Below are 23,887 nucleotides of genomic sequence, written 5' to 3' on the forward strand. Positions count from 1 at the left end.
TTTACAGTCTTATGAGAAAGCCCATTTCTATTAATGATACCTCAGTTGAAAAACCTAACTGTTGTGGAATTTCTGTAAGCACAACATAGGCTGCCCTGTACATCTGTGCTATCCTTTTGTTGCCACTGTGTGAGACGAATTTTCTTTTAATTTTTAGATAGATGATATCCTACACTATTTCTTCCAACCCATCCTCTGTTTGAAACTGTGTTCTACTGTGATGCTTAGACCAATATTATTGGAGCAGAGAACCCCGGTACCATTTAGTTTGTTCATTGAGTCCTCCCTCATCGCTATACAGTTACCATATCTGGCTCCAACCTATTTCTCCTGGACTAGAATACGCCCAGGGTTATAGGTGGGGTAATACTTCCTCAGACTCGTATTTTTTTTTTAAAAAAAACAAATGTCACCAGCATTTGCTGTTCTTAGTTTAACATCTAAAGTCTGAGCTAAAATACAGTCAAGTTTAAGAGGCACTTGGGTGAAGTATAAAGGACATAGCATCAGGAGCTCTAATTGGCTGCGATCAGTCGAGATTTATCACATTCTGAAAGGAATCATTGCATTTTCACCAATGTCAGTATGTAGCTGGGTATAATTACTTTTGACAGCTATACCAATTTGAAGGAATTAACATTATCTCTTTAACATCCAGAAGATTTAAAAAGAAGTCATACACGAAGTAAAACCTTCCTATCTACTTCAGTTTTGGAAGTCAAAAGCTGACTGACTACTGCATAGAGTTTTTATCTCCTTTCTTCCCCCCCCCCCCCCCCACCTCCCCGACTTTATCTCGTTCTGAAGGTGCTGTTGGGATGCAATTCCTCAGGCACCAAAAGCCCACTTGTCCTTTGTCAAAGTAGCCATTCTTCATCTGAGTCTAAACAGTGAATGATGGTAGGCTAGATAGTGATAGAGCAGCAATCCTGGCTTTTATCCTGCCTTCCTCAGCTCAAAGGATGCTGAGACCATTTGTAGCACCCTATAGCTCCATGATTAAGATCAGTTCATTTGTCAAAGACGAGATCAAATCTGGGATGACTTTGGTTTGTCTGGCTCAGTTTCACACCATGAGTCATCAGAGAGCAGGGCATTTCTAATTAAATTACTTGACTAATGATGTACCTTTAGCCCACTTGTTTCCTTTAATTGGGCACATTGCAGAACTGTGTCATGTACGAAATAATGAAAATGGGTCCAGTTACTATTACTGTTGCATCAATTACCAGAAGTTTCACTGATTATTGCTGATGAATGTTCTCCTGTCTTTGCTCATGTTGCCTTCTGACTTACAGAATATGGGAACATACTTTCCTTAAAAATCTTGTGCAGAAAGCTAGTTGGTGTGATCAGTTTGACATTGGGCTTTCGCCATTGTCCTGGGTAAATCCAGCCCAGACCGTTGGGATAAATTTCTCTTCTCCCTGCTGGCAGTAAGGGTCTTTGGGCAGTTTTAATTCAGCTCCTGGTGAACATGAGCCCCACAGTACAAAGCTGCTCGTATTCTGTTCCTAATTGTTTCAAGTGAGATTGCCAGTCACACGATAGCTCAGGTGTCACATGGCACTCTACTGATTAAGACTGAGTTGGGGCAGAATACCAGAAGCTTTACTTTGAATCTGGTAAACCCTCACCAGGGGGTGGGCACAAAGTGTTATTAATTTTAGAATTTTAAATCATGGTAATTTCAACCTTTTTGACATCTTTCAGTGCAGTGAACTTCCACCTGCACAGTGGGGAAAAATACATAATGCATAGGACAGAAGAGTTTTCTAATTTTTCCCTGGTGTGCCAACAGTGTCTGAAGCAATACGTGGAACTTTTAATTAAAGAGGGCCTGGAAACTGCAATTAGCTGTCCTGATGCTGCTTGCCCAAAGAGAGGTCATCTCCAGGAAAATGAGGTATTTTGTTTTCTAAGTGTTGTATAAAGCCATGATGTTAGCGCAAACCTTTTATTCCTTGTTTCTTTCTTTCTTTCTTTCTCTCTCCATTCCTGGAAACAATACTTGGCATTGGTTGGTTATAATCCAGTGGGCTTTATCATTATAAATGTATTCTGGATGTAACACTGAAATTATATGAATGTTTTGAATAACTTGCTCATTCAAGCATTGCTGATTCCTTTCAGTGATGTAGCTTGAAAAAATGATTTTTTTTTTTGCAGTTCTTAACAGTATTTCACTGTTCATGTTTTGAATAGATCGAATGTGTCGTTACAGCAGGACTTATGCAGCGATATAAAAGATTGCAGTTTGAAAAAGGCAAGTAAATGATATAAATAACTGAAAATGCTTTCGTTTTTTAATTATTCATTATCCAAAACTAGGGGGCATAAATATAAGCTAGTCGCTAATAATAAATCCAATAAGGAATTCAGGAGAAACTTCTTTACCCGGAGAGTGGTTAGAATGTGGAACTTGTTACCGTATCGAGTAGTTGAGGTGAATAGCGTAGATGCATTTAAGGGAGAGCATGAGGGAGAAGGAATAGAAGGTTATGCTGATACGGTTAGATGAAGTAGCGTGTGTGGAGCATAAACACCAGCATAGACCTGCTAGGCTGAATGGCCTGTTTCTGTGCTGTAAATTCTATGTAAAAGTGCCCCTTTTTCCAAAGGAACTTGCCAGTTCGAGTAACGAATACACTTTGAAGCTTTCAAAGAAACAATGACAAATTTCTGAATTCAGCAGGAAGATGTGGGCTTGGCACAACGTTAAGAAACAGATTTAAAAAAATGCTCAGATCATGAAACAGGACCCAAGCAACTAGACAAGCCACAAGGGCTTTACTTGCTCATCCTATTTATGTTTTTATGCTACTATGGGCTATATTTTCCTCTTTGTTCAAAAATGGGTTAATCTCCCCTTTTATAAACTGTTATTTAAATGGTGGGTGTGCGTGTTTTTTTTAGAACGGCAGTCTCGTAGAATAGTTTGTTAACAAGAACAACAAAAAAAGCCAATTATAAAACATATGTAATTATGATCCTTTAACACTCCTCCATCAGTTAACGATCCACTCAACAGATATAAATTACAAGGTTTGTGAGTCCACTTGTACAGCGCTCAATACCTGTGCAAATTGACTGAGCAGCAAATTGATGCAGCATGTTTCATTGGATCAGGCCCTGACTAGCCTGGTCAGCTGTAATGGCAAAAGGATGGGGAAGAACAGCTCCCAGCAAAATACAGAGGCAAGATACATGCAGATAGATAACAGAACATCGTTTGGAAGACCTGATAGGAGGCCCAGAAAAAGTAGCACAACTTGAGAAAAAGAATATTAATTCTAGTAGCAACAGAGTGCCTATCTTAGGCATGAAGGAAAGTGAGATAGTTAGAGATAAGCAAAAATTGCTATCGTTGCACAGAGAAATATTAATAAGGATGCAGCAAGGAGGATAGTAACAGTGAGGACAAGCTTATGAAAATTACAGTACATATGCTGCGATAGTAAAGAGAATGTAATGTAAATCATTCTGTATTAAGATCTTTTTTTAATCTTTATATCCTCAATAGGAGAGTGACCTCTGTGTGCCGCTTTTCCCTGATTAAATTTGCCATCGGGTGCTAGTCTCCATAGACCTGCTAAGCTCCATGGAATAACATGGAGCTTTGATTGCAGAGTGCACTGGATTGGCTCCCTTTGTTTAGCTTGCACGACAAGAGGCACTTGACCTGATGGAGGGAATTCATAGACCCACACTTTTGTGTCATAAAATGACTGTCCTTGTCACCTTTTGCATTTGCTGCTTTTCTGCCAAATCTTACAGGCTTTGAGATTAACCACTCCTTTCCTTACAAAACAATGGAAAGTTCACAAAAACTTCAGAGAGGAAATTGCACTACCACAGAAGAATGGCTGGCATCAGTGCTGTGAGGTTGCATACACTTTTACCACAATTCTTTGTGATGTAAATCAGAAGTGTAAGCTACATGGCAAAAATTGGACTATTTTCTGTCATGCAAAGAATTTGGGGTAAGGTATGGGAAGAGTTTTTCCTGAGTTAGTGGGGGGGGAGGGAGGAGGAGGGGGCACAAATTACAAGTGTTTATTATTTTCATCCATGTTCTCCATGCGCCATAGGAGTCTGCCGTCTTCTGACCAGTTCCTGGGCAACACATGCTCAGCATGCAAGATAAGTAGCAACATCGTTTGTACTGGTGATGACATGTGCCCTGTTTTTTCCTAGTCCTTGTAAAAGTAGTCAAGTTATTCTGCTGTTTTTTGCTGCTCCTGCCATTATTCACTTCCATGATTCTTGGATCTGGCTGCAAGAGGTAGAAATATGAACTTCCTCATTTCATGGAACATTGAATTTCAAAGAAAATTTGGTGTACCCTGTTCTTTTTGGTGAGGGAGGAGGGAGACTCTTTAAATACATACATTCTTTACATGTAATCAGAGGTAGACTATGTTTAATATTGTTTGGAATTTTGTATAAAAGACATATGAGAAATACATTGCAGAAATGGGAGGCATTTTTAGTGAGGGAGGAGCTGATGTGTATTTTAATTACCTAATTTAACCTCTGACAAAAGGAGTTCTGTCAGTTTGAGTGGAGGTGTGTGACAAAGAAAATAAATGCTGTCGTTGAGAATTGTTAAAGAATACTCAAGGCAAAGATGAAATTTGATGACCAATTTTTAGCAAATAGGAGTTCTTTGAGAAAAGGAAAAGTGATAATTATGCATGATGTTAATGACCTGAAATTAGGTTGGGAATCCTTCTGGAGGGAGGTAAATTCATGGATCTGATGATGTAGGACTGATTCTTCACCTGTTATGTTAAAAGGGAGGGACCAGTTGACTGATCTAATATTTATTACTGAACCTAAAATCAATCCTGGCCTCTCTGCTAGGGATGTGAATTTAGAATAGCAAAATAAAAGAAAAATTATAAGATTATATCCTGAGATTTGTGCAGAGTGGGGCAAGCTAGAAGGTCACCTCTGCGGTAATCTGATAGGGGATAAATACTTGAAGGGAAAAAATTTGCGGGGGCCACGGGGAAAAAGTGGGAGAATGGGACTAACTGGATTATTGCTCTTACAAAGAGCCGGCATGGGCTGAATGGCCTCCTTCTGTGCTGTAACCATTCTATGATTCTAAGTCTTTAAGATTATAATAAGGTTCGATAGGGTAGGCGTAGAGAAGATGTTTCCACTTGTGGTAGAGTCCAAAACTAGGGGCCAGAAATATAAGATAGTCACTAATAAATCCAATAAGGAATTCAGGACAAACTTCTTTACTCGAGAGTGGTGATAATGTGGAACTCACTACCACATGGAGTGGTTGAGGCAAATAGCATAGATGCATTTAAGGGGAAGCTAGATAAGTACACGAGGGAGAAAGGAATAGAAGAATATGGTGATAGGGTGAGACGAAGTAAAGTGGAAGGAGGCTCATGTGGAGCTTAAACACTGGCATCGACCTGTTGGGCTGAATGGCCTGTTTCTGTGCTGTAAAATTCTATATAATTGTAACCCCACTTTCATCCCCTTGCTACAGTGGAACTTCTTACTCACCATTAGCAATGCTGTGGGAGAGCTGTTGGTTATTTAGTGAACACAAAAGCTTTACAGAGGCTACAAATGAGCAAAAATCTTTCATTTTACCAGAGTAATTACATTTTTTTGCTTGTTTGCAGTTTATTTGTTTAGATTGAAAATGTTCAGTCTAGGGACTAATACAAGACCACTGCACAATTCACAGGTACACATGCAAAGAGAACGAGTATACCAGAAGATTGTGGGGGTGTATATTAGAATTTAAGCCGAAAGAATTATTGCAGAATTGATTATGTAGCTATTTGTTTTTCAGAAGTGCTTTTGGATCCATGCCGAACTTGGTGCCCATCCTCTGCTTGCCAGTCTGTCTGCCAAGTGAAGGAGGTGGAGTTACTGCAACCCCAGCTGGTACAGTGTGCAGCCTGTAACTTGGAGTTTTGCTCTCTCTGCAAAGCAAACTGGCATGCAGGGCAGGCTTGTCAAGAAAACCTGCCCGTTACCTCATTCCTTCCTGGAGAAACAAGGTACTCACCTGCTAAGTGGCAATAGATCCTGCTTTTGCTGTTCTTTATTCCTGTTACACTACTCTGGGAGTGCTGTCACACTCGTATTTTGTAAAGTCATTCCCGGATGTGTAGTGCAGCATCCCCCGTGCCACTCTGGATTTTTAGAACAACTGCAAACAAGACTAGGGGAGTGGGACTAGCTGGATTACTCTTGCAGAGAGCTGACACGGACTTGACGGGCCGAATGGCCTTTTTCCGTGCTGTAATCATTCTATTCTATGATTCAATGCCTTCAAGGGATGGTCTTGCAGCAGTATAAGCATTTGCTAAGTGCAGTGGAACTGCTAGGCGACATTGCCCTGTTTTTCAGAACGAAAATGTAATTATTTGATTATAACTAGAGCAAGATAATTTTACTGCTGTTTTCTTTACATCAATATAAAGTAAAATATGCAGCAATTGTAGTAATTTGCATGTTTAATTAAATTAGGCTTTACCATCTTAAAATGTCATTTTGGTAAAGACCTCCCTTCCAAAAGAAAAGACACGGGAGATGTTCAAATGTAATCATTTGAGCATAAATTAGATTCATCCATACTCCAAGACAAGGCAGCAAATGTTCATGTGCAGAGCTCTGTGACTGGCCACTAATACTGGTCGAAGACCACTCTGAATTCAAAGCTCAAAGCTGATATTAAATTAGTATTGTAGGTACAGTGATGTCAAACTTACTGTATTTTGTGATTAGCCTCGATGGGCAAAAGTTGTAGTAACACCCTGGTTATTCATTTAGATTCCAATTTAGTCAGTACAGTAAATTCAGCTCCATTTTTCTGTTTTACAAATGGTGGTGGAAAAAGGCTAACAGGTGTATATTTTGGCGGAAAGCAAGATCATAATTTTAAGCAGTTATTGTAAAGAGGTGTATATTTAAATGCCTTCCATTCAGTGTCTTTGTTACAGCTCAATATTTCACCGACATCAACATATCATAGGTGTGAGGGAGTGCTTTATATGTAAAGTACACTCCCATTTTCATTCAGCCACATTTTTTCTATTTTACTTGTTACACTTGTTCCCATGCTCTTTCACTTCTCTCACTTTCTTGAAGATCTGAGATTTCAGGCCTTTTTGAGTTTCATTTTGTTTGGAAGCTGGAATTGCCCATTGCTTGGCCTCTGGTGAATCAGCAGGACTTATAATTTTTTTTAAATAGTTCTTGAAGCTATTTTGTAATTCGGTATCTGTTGAATACAGTGACAGATTAACATCCAGGAATGAAAAGGATTGTTGCTGGTATAATTCCAGTCCAGTAGTTCTACACCAATAGAGTCAACTATTACATAGAATTACATGGAATCTACAGCACTGAAACAGGCCATTCGACCCAACTGGTCTACGCCAATTTTATCCTCCACTTGATCCGCCTCGCAGTCGAATGACCTTTTCCCACCCTGCCCCCATATACCTCCATTCTCCCTCATGCATGCATCAAGCTTCCCCTTAAATGTGTCATAAGAAATAGGAGCAGGAGTAGGCCATACAGCCCCTCGAGCTCTGCCATTCAATAAGATCGTGGCTGATCTTCTACCTCATCTCCACTTTCCCACCCTATCCCCATATCCCTTGATTCCCTTAGTGTCCAAATATCCACCAATCTCAGTCTTGAATATACACAATGACTGAGCATCCACAGCCCTCTGGGGTAGAGAATTCCAAAGATTCACAACCCTCCTGAGTGAAGAAATTGTTCCTCATCTCGGTCTGAAGTGGCTGACCTCTTATCTTGAGACCATGCCTCCTAGTTCTAGACTCTCTAGCCAGGGGAAACGGCCTCTCAGCATCTACCCCGTCAAGCCCTCTAAGAATTTTATATGTTTCAATCAGATCACCTCTCATTCTTCTAAACTCCAGAAAATATAGGTCCATTCTGCTCAATCTCTCCTCATTGGACAACCCTCTCATCCCAGGAATCAATCTAGTGAACCTTTGTTGCACCCCCTCTAAGGCAAGTATATCTTTCCTTTAGGTAAGGAGACCAAAACTGTACACAGTACTCCAGGTGTGGTCTCACCAGAGCCCTATATGATTGCAGCAAGACCCTTAAACTCCAACCCCCTGCAATAAAGGCTAACATACCATTTGCCTTCCTAATTGCTTGCTGTACCTGTTTGCTAACTTTCTGTGATTCATGTACAAGGACAACCAAATCCCTCTGGACGGCAACATTTCTTAGTTTCTCACCTTTTAAAAAATATTCTGCTTTTCTATTCTTATCAAAATGGATAATTTCACATTTCCCCACATTATAATCCATCTGCCACCTTCGCACCCACTCACTTAACCTGTCTATATCCTTTTGCAGCCTCTTTACATCCTCCTCACAGCTTACTTTCGCACCTAGTTTTGTATCATCAGCAAACTTGGATACGTTACATTCGGTCCCCTTATCTAAGTCATTGATATAGATTGTAAACAGCTGAAGCCCAAGCACTGATCCTTGTGGCATTCCACTTGTTGCAAACTGCCAACCCGAAAATGACCCGTTTATTCCTACTCTCTGCTTTCTGTCCGTTAACCAATCCTCAATCCACGCTAATATATTACCCAATCCCATGAGCCCTAATCTTGTATAACAACCTCTTGTGGGTATTTTATATGCGTTCATGGGATGTGGGTGTTGCTGGCAAGGCCAGCATTTATTGCCCATCCCTAATTTCCCTTGAGAAGGTGGTGGTGAGATGCCTTCTTGAACCGCTGCAGACCATGTGGTGAAGGTTCTCCCACAGTGCTGTTAGGTAGGGAGTTCCAGGATTTTGACCCAGCGACAAGTCAGGATGGTGTGTGACTTGGAGGGGAATGTGCAGGTGGTGTTGTTCCCATGTGCCTGCTGCCCTTGTCCTTCGAGGTGGTAGAGGTCGCGGGTTTGGGAGGTGCTGTCGAAGAAGCCTTGGCGAGTTGCTGCAGTGCATCCTGTGGATGGTACACACTGCAGCCACTGTGCGCCGGTGGTGAAGGGAGTGAATGTTTAGGGTGGTAGATGGGGTGCCAATCAAGTGGGCCGCTTTGTCCTGGATGGTGTCGAGCTTCTTGAGTGTTGTTGGAGCTGCACTCATCCAGGCAAGTGGAGAGTATTCCATCACACTCCTGACTTGTGCCTTGTAGATGGTAGAAAGGCTTCGGGGAGTCAGGAGGTCAGTCGCTCGCCGCAGAATACCCAGCCTCTGACCTGCTCTTGCAGCCACAGTATTTATGTGGCTGGTCCAGTTAAGTTTCTGGTCAATGGTGACCCCCAGGATGTTGATGATGGGGGATTCAGCGATGGTTGAATGTCATGGGGAGGTGGTTAGACTCTCTCTTGTTGGAGATGGTCATTGCCTGGCACTTGTCTGGCACGAATGTTACTTGCCACTTATCAGCCCAAGCCTGGATGTTGTCCAGGTCTTGCTGCATGCAGGCACGGACTGCTTCATTATCTGAGGGGTTGCGAATGGAACTGAACGCTGTGCAATCATCATCAAATATCCCCATTTTTGACCTTATGATGGAGGGAAGGTCATTGATGAAGCAGCTGAAGATGGTTGGGCCAAGGACACTGCCCTGAGGAACTCCTGCAGCAATGTCCTGGGGCTGAGATGATTGGCCTCCAACAACCACTACCATCTTCGTTTGTGCTAGGTATGACTACAGCCACTGGAGAGCTTTCCCCCTGATTCCCATTGACTTCAATTTTACTAAGGCTCCTTGATGCCACACTCTGTCAAATGCTGCCTTGATGTCAAGGGCAGTTACTCTCACCTCACCTCTGGAATTCAACTCTTTTGTCCATGTTTGGACCAAGGCTGTAATGAGGTCTGGAGCTGAGCGGTCCTGGCGGAACCCAAACTGAGCATCGATGAGCAGATTATTGGTGAGTAAATGCCACTTGATAGCACTGTCAACGACACCTTCCATCACTTTGCTGATGATTAATGTGTGGCACTTTATCGAATGCCTTTTGAAAATCCAAATATACTGGATCCACTGGTTCCTCCTTATCCACCCTGCTAGTTACACCCTCAAAAAAAAACTCTAATAGAAATAGATTCTAGCATTTTTCCGACTACTGATGTCAGGCTAGCAAGCCTATAGTTCCCTGCTTTCTGTGTCTCCTTTCTTGAATAGCGGGGTTACATTTACTACCTTCCAATCCACGGGGACCGTTCTAGAATCTAGGGAATTCTGGAAGATCAAAACCAATGCATCCACTCTTTCTGCAGCCACCTCTTTAAAAACCCTAGGATGTAGGCCATCAAGTCCGGGGGATTTGTTGGCTTTTAGTCCCATTAATTTCTCCAGTACTTTTTCTTTACTAATCTTAATTGCTTTAAGTTCCTCACTCTCATTAGACCCTTGCTTCCCCACTATTTCTGGTATGTTTTTTGTGTCTTCTACTGTGAAGACAGATACAAAATATTTGTTTAACATCTCAGCCATTTCTTTATTCCCCATTATAATGTCTGTGCCTCTAAGGGATCCACGTTTACTTTTGCTAATCTCTTTTTTTTTTACACACTTGTACGAGCTCTTACAATCTGTTCTTATATTTCTTGCTCGTTTACTCTTGTATTCAATTTTCTCCCTCTATCAATTTCTTGGTCATCTGTTGCTGATTTTCTAAAACCCTCCCAATCCTCAAGCCTACTATTCTTTTTGGCAACAATGTAAGCCTCTTCTTTTAATCTAATACTGTCCTTAACTTCAATTGTTAGCCATGGTTGGATCATTAGTTAACTGGATGTCTAGTTAGCCACTGTGTCAATGAATAATACTCGTAAACATCGAGGGAACCAGACCAGCAAGTCGCAGGTTCAATTCCTGGTCAATGCTGAATTAGCCAGTCTCAGGAATGTTGTAATTGGTTTCTGTCCTCCCGCCCCCCAGGCTAGGCAAGTGAGAAAACCTGCCAGGATTCCAAATCCTGATTGCGTTCTAGTGCGCGCTTCTGGAAAGTGCACACGTGTGAACATAATGCTTGGCTCTATCACCCCATATAATTGCCATAAATCATTATGGGGGCTCACACTTTTAAGGATGTACCCATGGAAGTGTACTTTAGCAGGAGTCAGTTCCGCAAGGGGAAAAAAAGCTCGGTGAGTAACTGGGAAAATTGGGGAGAAAAACTATTGAACATAAATTTTAAAAAGAAATAGGATGAGGAAAGTAGAAAACAAAGGAAAAATATGTTGCTGGGACATTTAAAATCCCATTTACTGGGCTTCCACTTTGAGCACTTTATTCATCATCCCTTTCTCAGTGCCTGCTGAAGTGGATAATTAAATAACTGAACTGTGTTTCAGAGAAAATGCACAACTGGTAATGACATTGGTAACACAGATAACTGGCTGCAAAGACATGTATAACAGCAACGTTATACATCACCAGTAATGCCAATGTGATATGTGGATCTAAAATTAAATGTTCCAGCATTCACTAAAGTGAGGACTGTCCCATTGACGACCTTTCCTGAGTAAAGAAGAAACAAAGACTTGCATTTGTCTAGTGCAACATCACATCCTCAGGCAAACCCAAAATGCTTTACAGCCAATGAATTACTTTTGAAACATACTCACCGTTGTGTCGATAAAGTTAACTGCCACATTACACATAGAAACATCCCACAAACAGCAAATGAATAAATGAATGGCCAGATAAACTGTTAATGTGGTGTTGGTTGAGCGGAAACCAGGCAGGCGAACAGTTAAAATGGAGTGGGTGAAATGCCACTCCATTCACATTCTGTTCCCATTTTCGAATCCCTTATTTTTAAGGTGTATGAGATGCCTGCCTGAGTCAAGTGGGAGCGTCATACATTTATGCAAATCGGGGTCCTATTACATTAATAGGAGCCCAACACCATCTTAACCGGGACGAAAGCGGGAGGTTTGCAGCGGCCACCTCGGCAGCTACAACCAGGTGTGAAGACTAAAGATGCCTTTCCAAGTAAGTTTACCCAGAAAGTAAATGTAGGCTTCCCCCACCACCCCTCATCGCGAACCACTGACCACCCTGAAATCCCCATCGAATTTACCTAGAGTTCACCCGACTTTCCACCGCTTCGCGCAGACTTCCCGACTTTTTTTTTATTCGTTCACGGGATGTGGGCGTCGCTGGCAAGGCCGGCATTTATTGCCCATCCCTGTTTTGGGTGGGTAGTTGGCTAGTGGCATGTTAATGAGGCCTGGCCATTAAGATCAGCTGGGCCTTCTGCTACTAATCCCAGACAGACTGACCGCTCGCTAGGCCTTTTCCCACCCAGGAGTTAAAATTTGCACTGGTATCTCTGACAACACAGCACTTCCTCATTACTGCATTGAAGTGTCGGCTAGATTATGTGCCCAGGTCAGTGATGGGATTTGAATCCACAGCCTTTTGACTCAGAGGCAAGACTCAGCCAAGTTGACACTTAAATAATAATCAGAAATGTGCATCAATTCTTTGAACAATTTAATTAGATAATTTTTATTTCCTCCAAATATGCAAGATTTGTTCAAAATTAAATGAACTAAATGTTTTACAGGCGCTCTTTTTTTTGATGGATGACTATATTTGGATGCAGATAGCAAATGAAATTCATTGTTTCAATAGAAACCTGTTGCTGGGTTCCAGAGTAATTATGTGCAACAGGTTCCTTCCTGCTCTGTTTCTTGAGATATCAGAACCAGGTCTATTTTTTGAAAGTGATTGTTTGTTTTTGTTTTTTCCACCCAGCTCATTCTTTGAAAATGAGGAGGAAGAGGATGATGTTCCAATCAAACGTTGCCCAAAATGCAAAGTCTATATCGAAAGAGATGAAGGCTGTGCACAAATGATGTGTAAAAACTGCAAGCATGCCTTTTGCTGGTACTGCCTGGAATCACTTGATGTAAGTGAATGAGTACTTGTTTTTTAAAAAAAATAAGTAAGGGAATGTATATTGAGACATACCGTGTTATATTTCCACATACCACACTGTGAGGATCCCATATAGAAGTCTTGCACACAATTCAAATTTCATAGAATTATATGGAAGGTACAGCACAGAAGCAGGCCATTCGGCCCAACTGGTCCACGTTGGTGTTTATGCGAGCCTCCTCCCACCCCTTTTCATCTAACCCTATCAGCATAACTTTCTATTCCTTTCTCCCTCCTGTGTTTATCTAGCTTCCCCTTAAATGCATCTATGCTATTCGCCTCAATTACTTATGGTAGCAAGTTCCATGTTCTAACCATACTCTGTGTAAAGAAGTTTTTCCTGAATTCCCTATTGGATTTATTAGTGACTATCTTTTATTTATGGCCCCTAGTTTTGGTCTCGCCCACAATTGGAAACATCTTCTCTATGTCTTTCATAATCTTAAAGACCTCTATCAAGTCTCTCCTCAGCCTTCTCTTTCTAAAGAAAAGAGCCCCAGCATGTTCAATCTTTCCTGATCTAACCTCAGTTTTGGTATCATCCTTGCTAATCCTTTTTGCACCTTCTCCAGTGCCTCTATATACTTTTCATAATATGGAGACCAGAACTGTGCACAGTATTCCAAGTGTGGTCTAACCAAGGTTCTATACAAGTTTAACATAACTTCTCTGCTTTACAATTCGATCCCTCAAGAAACGAACCCAAGTGCTTTGTTTCCTTTATATGCCCTTATTAATCTGCGTTGCTACTTTTAGTGATTTGTGTATCTGTATCTCTGGATCCCCTTGCTCCTCTACCCCATTTAGACTCTTATTTTCCGAGGAGTATGTGGCCTCCTTATTCTTCCTACCAAAATGTACCATCTCACACTTACCAATATTGAAATTCATTTGCCAATTACACTCCTATTCTGCAAGTTTATTAATGTCGTCTTGTATTTTGTTGCAGTCCTCCTCAGTATTAAATATATCCCCCAATTTGATGTCGTCCACAAATTTTGAAATTGTACTTCCAATTCCCAAGTCGAAATCGTTAATGTAAACTATGAACAACAGTGGTCCCAGCACCAATCCTTACTTCGCACCTTCAGCCAGTCTGAGTAACTACCTTTGACCCCTACTCTGGTTTCTATTTTGTAGCCAGTTTGCCATCCATTCTGCTACGTGTCCCCTGATTCCACATGCTCTGACCTTAGTTATGAGTGTACTATGCAATACCTTATCGAAGGCCTTTTGAAAATCCAAATATATTACATCCACTGCATTACCCTTGTCTACCTTTTCTGTTACTTCTTCAAAGGTTGGTCAAGCATGACCTTCCCTTTTGAAATCCGTGCTGACTATTCTTTATTATATTTTAAGTTTCTAGATGTTTTTCTATTACATCTTTGAGTAAAGATTCCATTATCTTTCCTACCACCGACGTTAAGCTAACTGGTCTATAGTTCCCTGGACTTCTTCTACCGCCCTTTTTTAAATATAGGAATCACATTAGCTGTCCGCCAGTCCTCTGGCACTATTCCCTTTTCTAATGAATTTTTATGTACATGTAATAGTGCCTCTGCTATCTGTTCCCTAACTTCTTTTAATATTCGCCACAGCATGTTGGATTTGAACCTTGACCACAGTGATAGTGTTCAGGCGTGTTTCTTTGATTGTTGAAAGGTTTGAGTTTAGGATTTTGTCTGCCAAATGCAAATTTGTTCAGCTACATAGCTATTGATTTAAAGGACCTTTGCTGGGAGTTGCACGAATAGTTAATGCGAGGGATGCAATCATTGGTTTTGTTCACGTGGGAGGAAAAATGGGCATTGCACATTTGTAGCCAGGACTGAAAGGGGCAAGGGTCTATGTTGCTATTTAAAATCGCCACGTGTAGCCTTTATAAATAGTTTGAGTTCCAGACAATGAGGTCATTGTGCACAGAATATTCTGAAGACTGTTTCTAAATTTGTTTATTAGCTGCATGATGTCATCCATCAAAGGAAGATAATGAATTCATATCTAGCCTGCAGTTATCTTAACAGGATTATTATTAGAACAGAGTGCATCACTCAGAAATGACTTCTTTCTAATCTGTGAAATGCAATTTTTGTGATTATTTTAATACACAGCATCTTAGCATCCACACTTCAGATTTTAGTCCTCGATAGTGTTCCATCCAGCTTATAAGAGAATTTATTGACTCACCCAGAATTTTTATTCTGACTGCAATGCTTTTTATTAAGTGTGTTGCTGAAATCAGTTTGGGATTGTGGACAGCTAATGGTATTTGAGGCATGCAATTTGGAAATATCAATTTGGAAAAATAATCCTTAAATTATGACAAAGTAGTTCCTCAGATCTCTGACTTTTGTAAATTAGTAACAACCCAAAAAAGATTTAGCTTTAAACCCAAAATGATTCTATTAATATGAAGGTCACAGATATTAGAAAATTAAACTATAATTTATTTTCATTCTACTTTGGTTGTACCCTATACCATGATGACAAGAGTCAGGTCATCATTAGCATCAAAACTTAACCAACATTTGGACACGGGGCCCCAAGTTACTCGAAGCCAGCGATGGTGTCAAAACATTGCCTGCAGTTTTTTGGTGCTATAGCTTTTACAAGATTCCGGCATTTAACAGAAAAACCGTGTTGATCGTTGCTCCTTTGGCCAGGAAAATGGTACATAATGTTAAATGTAGAATTTTGCACTGAAGTTCAGCCTGCTTTTAAAATAGGTGTTGATTTTTAGATAATCTTGGTCATTTCAAAATAACTCTTGGATACAGGACACTTAAGCTAATGGTGATATTGGCATGGTCAACTTGTTTGCAGCCCCTTACCAATGAATCAACCTGTAGGATCAGTATCCTGTTGGGTGCTGAAAGTCTAGAACAGTTGGAAGAGGTGTGGTAGTTGCAGGAAGGCATAAGGGAGGAAAAAGTTATAAATCTTACACAATAAACTTGGATTCAAAATATCTTGGCTTAGTTGTTTCCATACTAGTGTTTGCAGTAGTGTATGCAAATGGAGGATACTGGATGGTTCGCAGTGGATTACAATGCTTTGATCCAATTAAAATGTTCAGGTGATGTCGTCATCATCAACAACAACTTGCATTTATATAGCGACTTTAACATCCCAAGGCATTTCACGGCAGTGTAATCAGTCAAAAATTAGCACTGAGCCAAAGAAGGAGATATTAGGAGAGGTGATTAAAAGCTTGGTCAAAGAGTAGGTTTTGGGGAGAGTTTTAAAGGAGGATAGAGAGATGGAGTGGCAGAGAGGGAACTCAAGAGCCTAATGGGGCCTGGACAGCTGAAGGCACAGCCACCAATTGTGGTGCGAAGGGATTGAGGGATGCATAAGCGGCCAGAGTTGGAGGAACGCAGAGTTCTCGCAGGGTTGTATGGCTGAATACAGAGATGGGGAGGGGTAAGGACATCGAGATTTGAACACTAGGATGATAATTTTAAGTTGGAGGCATTTGGTCGATCGGGAGCAGGTCAGCGAGCCCAGGTGTGATGGATGAGTGGGTATTGGTATGAATTACGATATGAGCAGTAGAGTTGGTTGAACTTAAGTTCATGCAAGGTGGAGGATGGGTAGCACAAATCCATGAGTGAAATTTGCGAGGTTTGCTTGTCAAGTGATTCTTGAGATTATATTACAGTCTGAAATCCTTTGACAAATATCTGGTATTGTTTATATTTGGTGTGGTTCTAGTAATTCTTTGACAACAACTACTTTTCATATAGTGGATTAATGCTAAATGTTGTAAGGCCTCATCATATTGGATGACTTTGGTCAATTCTTCTTCTCTATTTCATCATCCAGTCTCTGTATAACACAATAAAATGCACTAGAAAATCAGCAAGAAAATCTCGGAACTGCAGGTGCTGAAAGGGTTAAAGGCCTGATAAATGACGTCAATGAACTTTTCAAACACTGGAAAACCATTCAAAAGCAACCCTTGGTGAGACACTGTAGTACTCTTAACACGCTTTAAGAGTTGGCTGGGGCTGGCCTTCCGGCTTAACTGTCGATCTTTCCCAGTTCTAAGACGTATCATGTGTTAGGGAAATCTGCCAAATCTTCCTAATTATATTGTTTGGTTCCTGAGGATCTCTGTGCCTTTCTTCGCCGTCCCCCACCACCACCTACAGTTAGAATATGGCAGTGTTCTTTGTTTCTCGAGCTACTGTAAATATGAATGTTTCAGTCTCTTTTGCTCCTATTGTCATTCTAGCATTTGTCACTTTTTTTTTAACAGAGCATCATTTCAGAAAATTGTAATTTTTACAAACTTCTCATCATAATACAAAGAAGCTAACAAAAAGCCATTCTCATCTATTTTAAATCAGTGCCTCTTGCAAAAGCCTGGCTTTGTGATCCTTTTGTCTTTTGTTTATTTCAGTAGGGCTTTTATGTTAATTGTGACTATTGTTGATCTCATCAGAAGAACTGACTTAAATGAATTACTGAGCCCAGCAGTGCAATGAGAGAGAATTAAAATTACGTGATTACAACGTGCAGATAGCTGTAGTGCCCCGAGGTTGAACATAATGTCCGCACGTGCATGCATCTTCTAGCAAATGGACAGCAGTTAAGACTAAGAGCCATGCCTGGTTTGATTCCTTTCCTGGCTAAGAGGAGCTGTGGGGTGACCACATGTGCCCGTACTGTTTGTCTCAGCTGAGATTAGAGAACGTCAATACAAACCAGGAGCTGAACACAAGGCTTTCCTGGTCTGTGTGGCTTAGGTCCACGCTTGACAGTACATTTACCAACTGAACAGTCAGCGGGAGCCCATGTTAATCTAACCACTTTTACCAGGCTCTCACGCGAGGCCCTGTGGGCACCTGCTTTATCACTTAATAGAGTGGATGTGCAGTACAAGGATCCTCTTTGCAACACTAAGCGTGCAGCCTATATATTGTTGACAGTCCACAGTTGCCTTTTGGGGACCTTTTTTTCCCCCTCTCTTGTGCCCAGTGAGTATTTGTTATGCTATAACAAATTCTCAGTGGCAAATGGTTTAAAAAAACAGGAGCCAGTATTTTTAAAAACAGCAGGGAAAAAAACTGCAGCATGAGACTTGTTTTTGTGAATAAAACCATGGGCTCGAATTTAGCAGGCCTGCGGGTTCCCAGCGGGTGGTCCTCCGGGAGCGTCGAAAACGCGGACGGGTAATTGTTCGCGTCCCCCACGCGATCGCGGGATAATTGGACCCATTAAGGCCTGCTTCCGGGTTCTGCGCTCCCCAGCTGCGTGCCGGCCGGCTGCGCATGCGCAGTACCGTCGACGCGATGTAGGAGCTCCAGTTAAAGGGGCAGTCTCCCAAAGCCCCTCCTGCTGCAAGCAAGAGGTCTGGGAGAATGGCTCAACAAAGGGGAAAGGCTGCGCCCCGTTTTTCAGATCTGGCACTGCAGCTGATGCTGGAGGGCGTGAGGAGGAGGAGGGAAACACTCTTCCCTGAGGATGGGCGCAAGTTCCCTGCCGCCGCAACCAGGAAGGCATGGGCAGAGGTGGCGGCGGAGGTGAGCAGCAGGGGCAACACCCCAAGGACTTGGGAGCAGTGCCGCAAGCGCTTCAATGACCTGACTAGGTCTGGCAAGGTGAGTACACCAACGCACCCTCCCACATCCCGTCCCCACCATCACGCCAAGCAGATCACAACCCCCTCCTGCACAGCCACCACTGCGCTCCATCAGCAATCCTCACAGCCACTCATTCACCATCCTCGCCGTGCACGCAAGTACCCACCGTCCCTGACCCCACCCGAACACTACCACACACCCCAATCCCCATGCAATGGGATGGGCACGTGGCCCACACTTCCTCCCATCCGTTCCGCGCCACGCTCAACCCAACCACACCGATGCTCGATGCGTCTCACGATGCAAGACGCACCCACTCACACATCTGTGTTTTGCCTTCACAGGAGAAGAGGAGCAAGAACAACCGCGAAAGGGCACGCACCGGAGGTGGGCCGCCGCAAGTGGTGGAGCTCACCGACGCAGAGGTGGAGGCGCTCGACCTCGCCCGCACGCGACATTGCCTGTCGGTGGCCGATGGCGAGTGTGTCGCTGCCGAAATGGGCGGTAAGGGAAAGCTGACACTCAACACCCATGATCGCGAGTGACCGTATCATCACCTGCCATCAGGCGCACTGTCAAGTTGGTCCACATGCCTCAAAGTGCCCTCTGTTCTCTTGCAGGTGCGTCTTTGGATCAAGCGAGCATGGAGGGCGATTCCTCAGAGGACATGGCGGTCTCTGAGGGTGCATCGTCACATCAGAGCCAACCATCCACCAGCGCAGAGACACGCACCTCGGTGGGTCCCCCTCGCCAACTAGTTGGGGTAGCACTTGGTGAGTCACTGCGCACGAGTGAGCATGAGCAGACCCTGGTGGCAGGGGCAGCCGCGGAGGGTCCGCGACGGAGGGAGCACTCATCTCCAGGCTCTGCTCAGCCGGACCCAGATGCTGAACCCAGGGGGCCACCAGAGAAAAGGAGAGTCGTCGAGGGCCACCAGCTAATTGCTGAGGTGCTGGCAGAGGTGCCGCGCGCATTGTCCACAATAGCGCAGGCGATGGAGGAGTCCACCTCCTGCATGTGGGCATTGGTGGCGCAGGCACAGGAGGGTACCGACGACACAGTGTCGCAGGTAGGTGCGGGACTGTCTGCGGTGGAGGACAGGCTGGCCTCCCTCGAGCGTCACGCACAGCTCCACTTCGAGTCCTTGCAGGCCCTCACAACGTCTGTACGGATTCAGGGTGAGCAACATTCCGACGCCACCAACAGGCTGAGGGATACACTAGGGGTGGCCTTGCAAGGCCTCACACATGCCATCCAAACTGCCGTCCAGCAGGGTGGAAGGGGTGATGTGGGCCGAGGCCAAGAGAGGGATGATGGTGACCGGGGACATGGAAGAGGCGTCCCCACGTCCCACCCGTCGCCCACCTCTCAACCAGCACCCGCAATGGTGCCTCCTCTCCAGGTGGCCGAGTCTGCCCCTGCCCCGGTGCAGGAGGAGCAGTCTGTGGAGGTGCCCTCACGGGCACCGAAACCCAGGGGCCGTCCGCCAAAAGCATCTACCCGGTCAAGGCAAGAAGACGAGCAACCTGCCACTACCTCTGCTGGAGCCACAGGGGTAGCACCACGTAGGGGTTCCCGGAGAAGAATTCCAAAGGCCTTATAATCACAAAGGGAATACACCAGGGTGTTTATTATTTTGTACTTTGTTTCTTAAATGATGTCACATTCCACATATTAAATAGTCTATTCTCACCACTCCTGCCACCTCTCGTCCATTCTTCCGCGGCTTGTGCAGTAGTTGCGTTCCATGGAGGCCATCATGACGGTGAACACCTGCTGCCACCCATTGGGCACACTGCTGTGGGTGCAGGATTACTGGCAGCACTCTTCAGTGGAGGGGGCTGGTATGGCCGCTCGCATGTGCAGGTGAGGAGATGCGAGCGCCTCGCAGTGTCTGACTCTAGGAGAACCGTTGACGTATGAGTGCGTCCCTGGCCCGGCGACCATCCCGGTGAGTCGCGGCTCGGCGCATGGGTCGTCCAACATCCTCGGGCGCGTCCTCCTCCTCCTCCTCCGCCTCCGCCTCCTCCTCCTCCTCCTCCTCCTCCTCCTCCTCCTCGCCTTCCTCAATGTGGGTGGCGGGTGTGGATGGGGCCTCCTCCAGCGGCACCCCTCTCTGTTGGGCCATGTTGTGCAGGGCACAGCAGACAACTATGATTCGTCCCACTCTGAATGGTGTGTATTGGAGCGCTCCCCCAGAACGATCAAGGCACCTGAAGCGCATCTTGAGAAGCCCTATGGTCTGCTCAATTGTAGACCTGGTAGCAGTGTGGCTGTCATTGTACCGACGCTCCGGCTCGGTGATGGGGTTCCTCAGAGGTGTCATGAGCCACGTGTGGAGGGGATACCCCTTGTCGTCGAGGAGCCAGCCGTTGCCGGCGTTGGGTGCCTGCAGGATGGGCGGGACGGCGGACTCCCTGAGGACGAAGGCATCGTGGCAGCTGCCGGGGTATCTGGCGCACACGTGTAGGAATCTCTGGCGGTGGTCACAGATGAGCTGGTCGTTCATGGAGTGATACCCCTTCCTGTTGATGAACAGCCCTGGCTCATGCGGAGGTGCCCGTATTGCGATGTGGGTGCAGTCGATTACACCCTGCACCCGTGGGAAGCCGGCCATGGCATGGAATCCAACCGCCCTCTCCATCTGGCTGCGCTCGTCCATGGCGAAGTTGATGTAGTGGGAGGCCCTGCGGAACAACCCATCGGTGACCTGCCTTATGCACTTGTGTGCAGAGGACTGACAGACCCCGGTGATGTCCCCGGTGGCACCCTGGAAGGAACCGGATGCGAAGAAGTTGAGGGCAGTGGTGACTTTGACGGCGACAGGTAAGAAGATGCTGCTTGGTCCATCAGGGAGCAGCTCGTCGTTAAGGAGGCTGCAGATGTCGGCGACTACCTGGCGATTGACTCTGAGCCTCCGTATGCACTGCTCCTCGGAGAGGTCCATGAAGCTGAGCCTCGCTCTGTACACCCTGTGCGGAGGGTAGTGCCTCCTGCGACGCATCTCTCTCTGCGGTTGCCCTCCCTCCTGCTGTGCAGGTGGGTGTGCCGCAGCACCGTGTTGGGGGGCCCCACCTCTCCGAGGCGGACGGCGTGGACTGTGAGGCTGCTGGGGCTGGTCATCCTGTTCGTCCTCCGACGATGTCAACGCACCACCCATCTGGCAGGTGTTGGTGTGAGGGGTTGTGCAGGGTAGGTGGGTGGGTCCTCGGACTGGGGCTGCGGTTTCGTGTCGGTCTGTCCTCTGGCTTGGCGGGGGTTGGTGGAGGGCAGGGGTTGCCCTATGTGACGCGGTGGCCTCCTGCGTGGGTGAGGGCGCTCCCCCGTGGAGCGCACCTTGGCACCTGGCACAGGCTGCTGGCTGCAACACGCCTGGTTTGAAGGGTCCTGTTTCCCCCAGTGTGGGAAACTGACTGCTTTGACCGTAAAATCCCACACTTCCTCTTTTGACAGCTGCTTCAGCTCATTAACTGACCACAACAAGCAAGTTAAGTGCTCTCAAGTGGAACCCCGCTGGCTTTAATTGCCTGCGGGATTCCCACCAGCGGGGCTTGCGCGCGCAGCCCCGCACGTCAGCGCGGTACCCGGAAGTGGCCGGGATTTCGTCCGAATCCGGTCACGTGATCGGAGATCGGGATTTTCGGGGCCCCCCCGCTGGAAACCCGCAGGTAACCCGACCCTAAAATCGAGCCCCATGTGTTGTATTTACCCACCCACCAAGATTAAGGTTTCCCTTCAGTTTGTTGGAAGAGATGATAGTCCTTGTTTAAAGTTAATAAATGAATTTCAAACGCTATCTTTTAGATGAGATTTAGGAGAACGTTAAATGGACTTTGCTTGGGTGAGACAATATTAATCTCTTGAAATTGTTCCTTTTTCAAACAGGACGACTTTCTTTTAATTCACTATGATAAAGGGCCTTGCCGAAACAAGCTTGGCCACACTCGTGCCTCTGTCATCTGGCACAGAACCCAGGTGAGTAGAAAAAATTCTATTTCCATTCCTGTCACTCTAAGCTATCAATCCTTATCATTACCCAATGGTGTCAGTGACTATGTATTTCTGACTGATTTGGGAACAGTTTTTAGCTGCATGAAAAGATTCTGTTGACCCCAGAGAGATTTCAGTATCTGACACCCTTGTGACTCCTTTGCTGCATGTTCTTAAGAAATGCTTGGCACTTTTAGCCAGCAAGGGAATCTCAAGAGTATGAGCTCAAAATGGAAACAAGTATTGCACCAGCAGTGAAGCTTATAAACTTATTGCTTTTTCTGCCAGTACTATTCTCAGGAACCACTGGAAATATTTCAAGAAGAGTAGGTGTAATGGGCAACAATTTCATCATAAACGACTCTCCTCCTATCCCCTCTCCTTCCCCAAAAAAATCAAAATCCAGGTAATGTGGAAAAATGGTAATATTACTCATCAGTTAGAGGTATTCATAATTTTATTCTTGGTTTCTCTTTCCCTGGACACTTAACATTTCAGGTCTCTCCTCTCTCTTGAGGGAGCTGCTGAGTTACAAGCTAGCTACAGGAATCCAGATGATAAGCATCCTTTCCCACCCTGCATGTTGAATGGGAGCGGAAAAAAATCAGCTAAGTACATAGTTTTGGTCAACTGGTACAAATTTTTCTCTATCTCTACCTTCTGATCGGAATCCAGAAAACCATGAAGAATATGACTTTGTAGAATTAAGTATGGAGCCACTCACTGTACTCGCCATATTGGACAACAGCTAAGTAACTCCCTGCAGGAGGGAGAACAAAGTGGTGGATTTCAGGGATTGGAAACTATGAATACTTCCTATGAGATTGGAGGCTTATTTCTTAAAATCAATTTTCCACATTAGCTAGATGAGGGGTGGAGTAACTTTATAATCAAATAAATCTTCCTCCACACTTTCCTTTATCTTTGATGTGATGAGACATTAAAACTGTAGAATTAGGTTCATGCATATTTTGTTTAAAAAGTATTCCAGTGCACACCGACAGTATGGCCCATTCTGAAGGAAAGTGCCACCTGCAGGATCCCAGAGTCTGTAAGATTAGTAAAATGATAAACCTGTGAATTCGGGAAAGTATATAGTAGCACATGGTGAGGGCAGTCACCGCAAATCAGCTGGAACATTAGCTGCTGTTGGCTTCAATGCCTGCGCTTTGTTGCTAAGTGAATATAAATAGGGATTTTAGAGGGTTACCTCTGCTCTGCTCCATCTTTGTACTTCCTACTGAATGTTACTGCTGTTGTGTAAGTCAGGCTTGAAGTCCCATTTCCCCTCTGCTCTTTCCCCACAGCCCCAATGGAGACTTATTGTGGTAGTTGTTGCTGTTGTAATTTGAA

At 44.4% G+C, this 23,887-nt stretch overlaps 1 protein-coding gene across 1 annotated transcript in view; it reads left to right on the top strand.

The window, feature by feature from the left end:
• LOC137321355 (probable E3 ubiquitin-protein ligase RNF144A-A) overlaps positions 1-23,887 on the top strand; it is an 86,536-nt gene that overhangs the window by 59,777 nt on the left and 2,872 nt on the right. Inside the window, exons 3-7 of the mRNA XM_067983741.1 lie at positions 1,802-1,906; positions 2,206-2,266; positions 5,828-6,038; positions 12,771-12,924; positions 22,430-22,519. Of these exons, the coding sequence (XP_067839842.1) occupies positions 1,802-1,906; positions 2,206-2,266; positions 5,828-6,038; positions 12,771-12,924; positions 22,430-22,519 (621 nt within the window). The remainder of the gene's footprint in view (positions 1-1,801; positions 1,907-2,205; positions 2,267-5,827; positions 6,039-12,770; positions 12,925-22,429; positions 22,520-23,887) is intronic.

This window comes from Heptranchias perlo, chromosome 5 (assembly GCF_035084215.1).
Source record: "Heptranchias perlo isolate sHepPer1 chromosome 5, sHepPer1.hap1, whole genome shotgun sequence".
NCBI lineage: Eukaryota > Metazoa > Chordata > Chondrichthyes > Hexanchiformes > Hexanchidae > Heptranchias > Heptranchias perlo.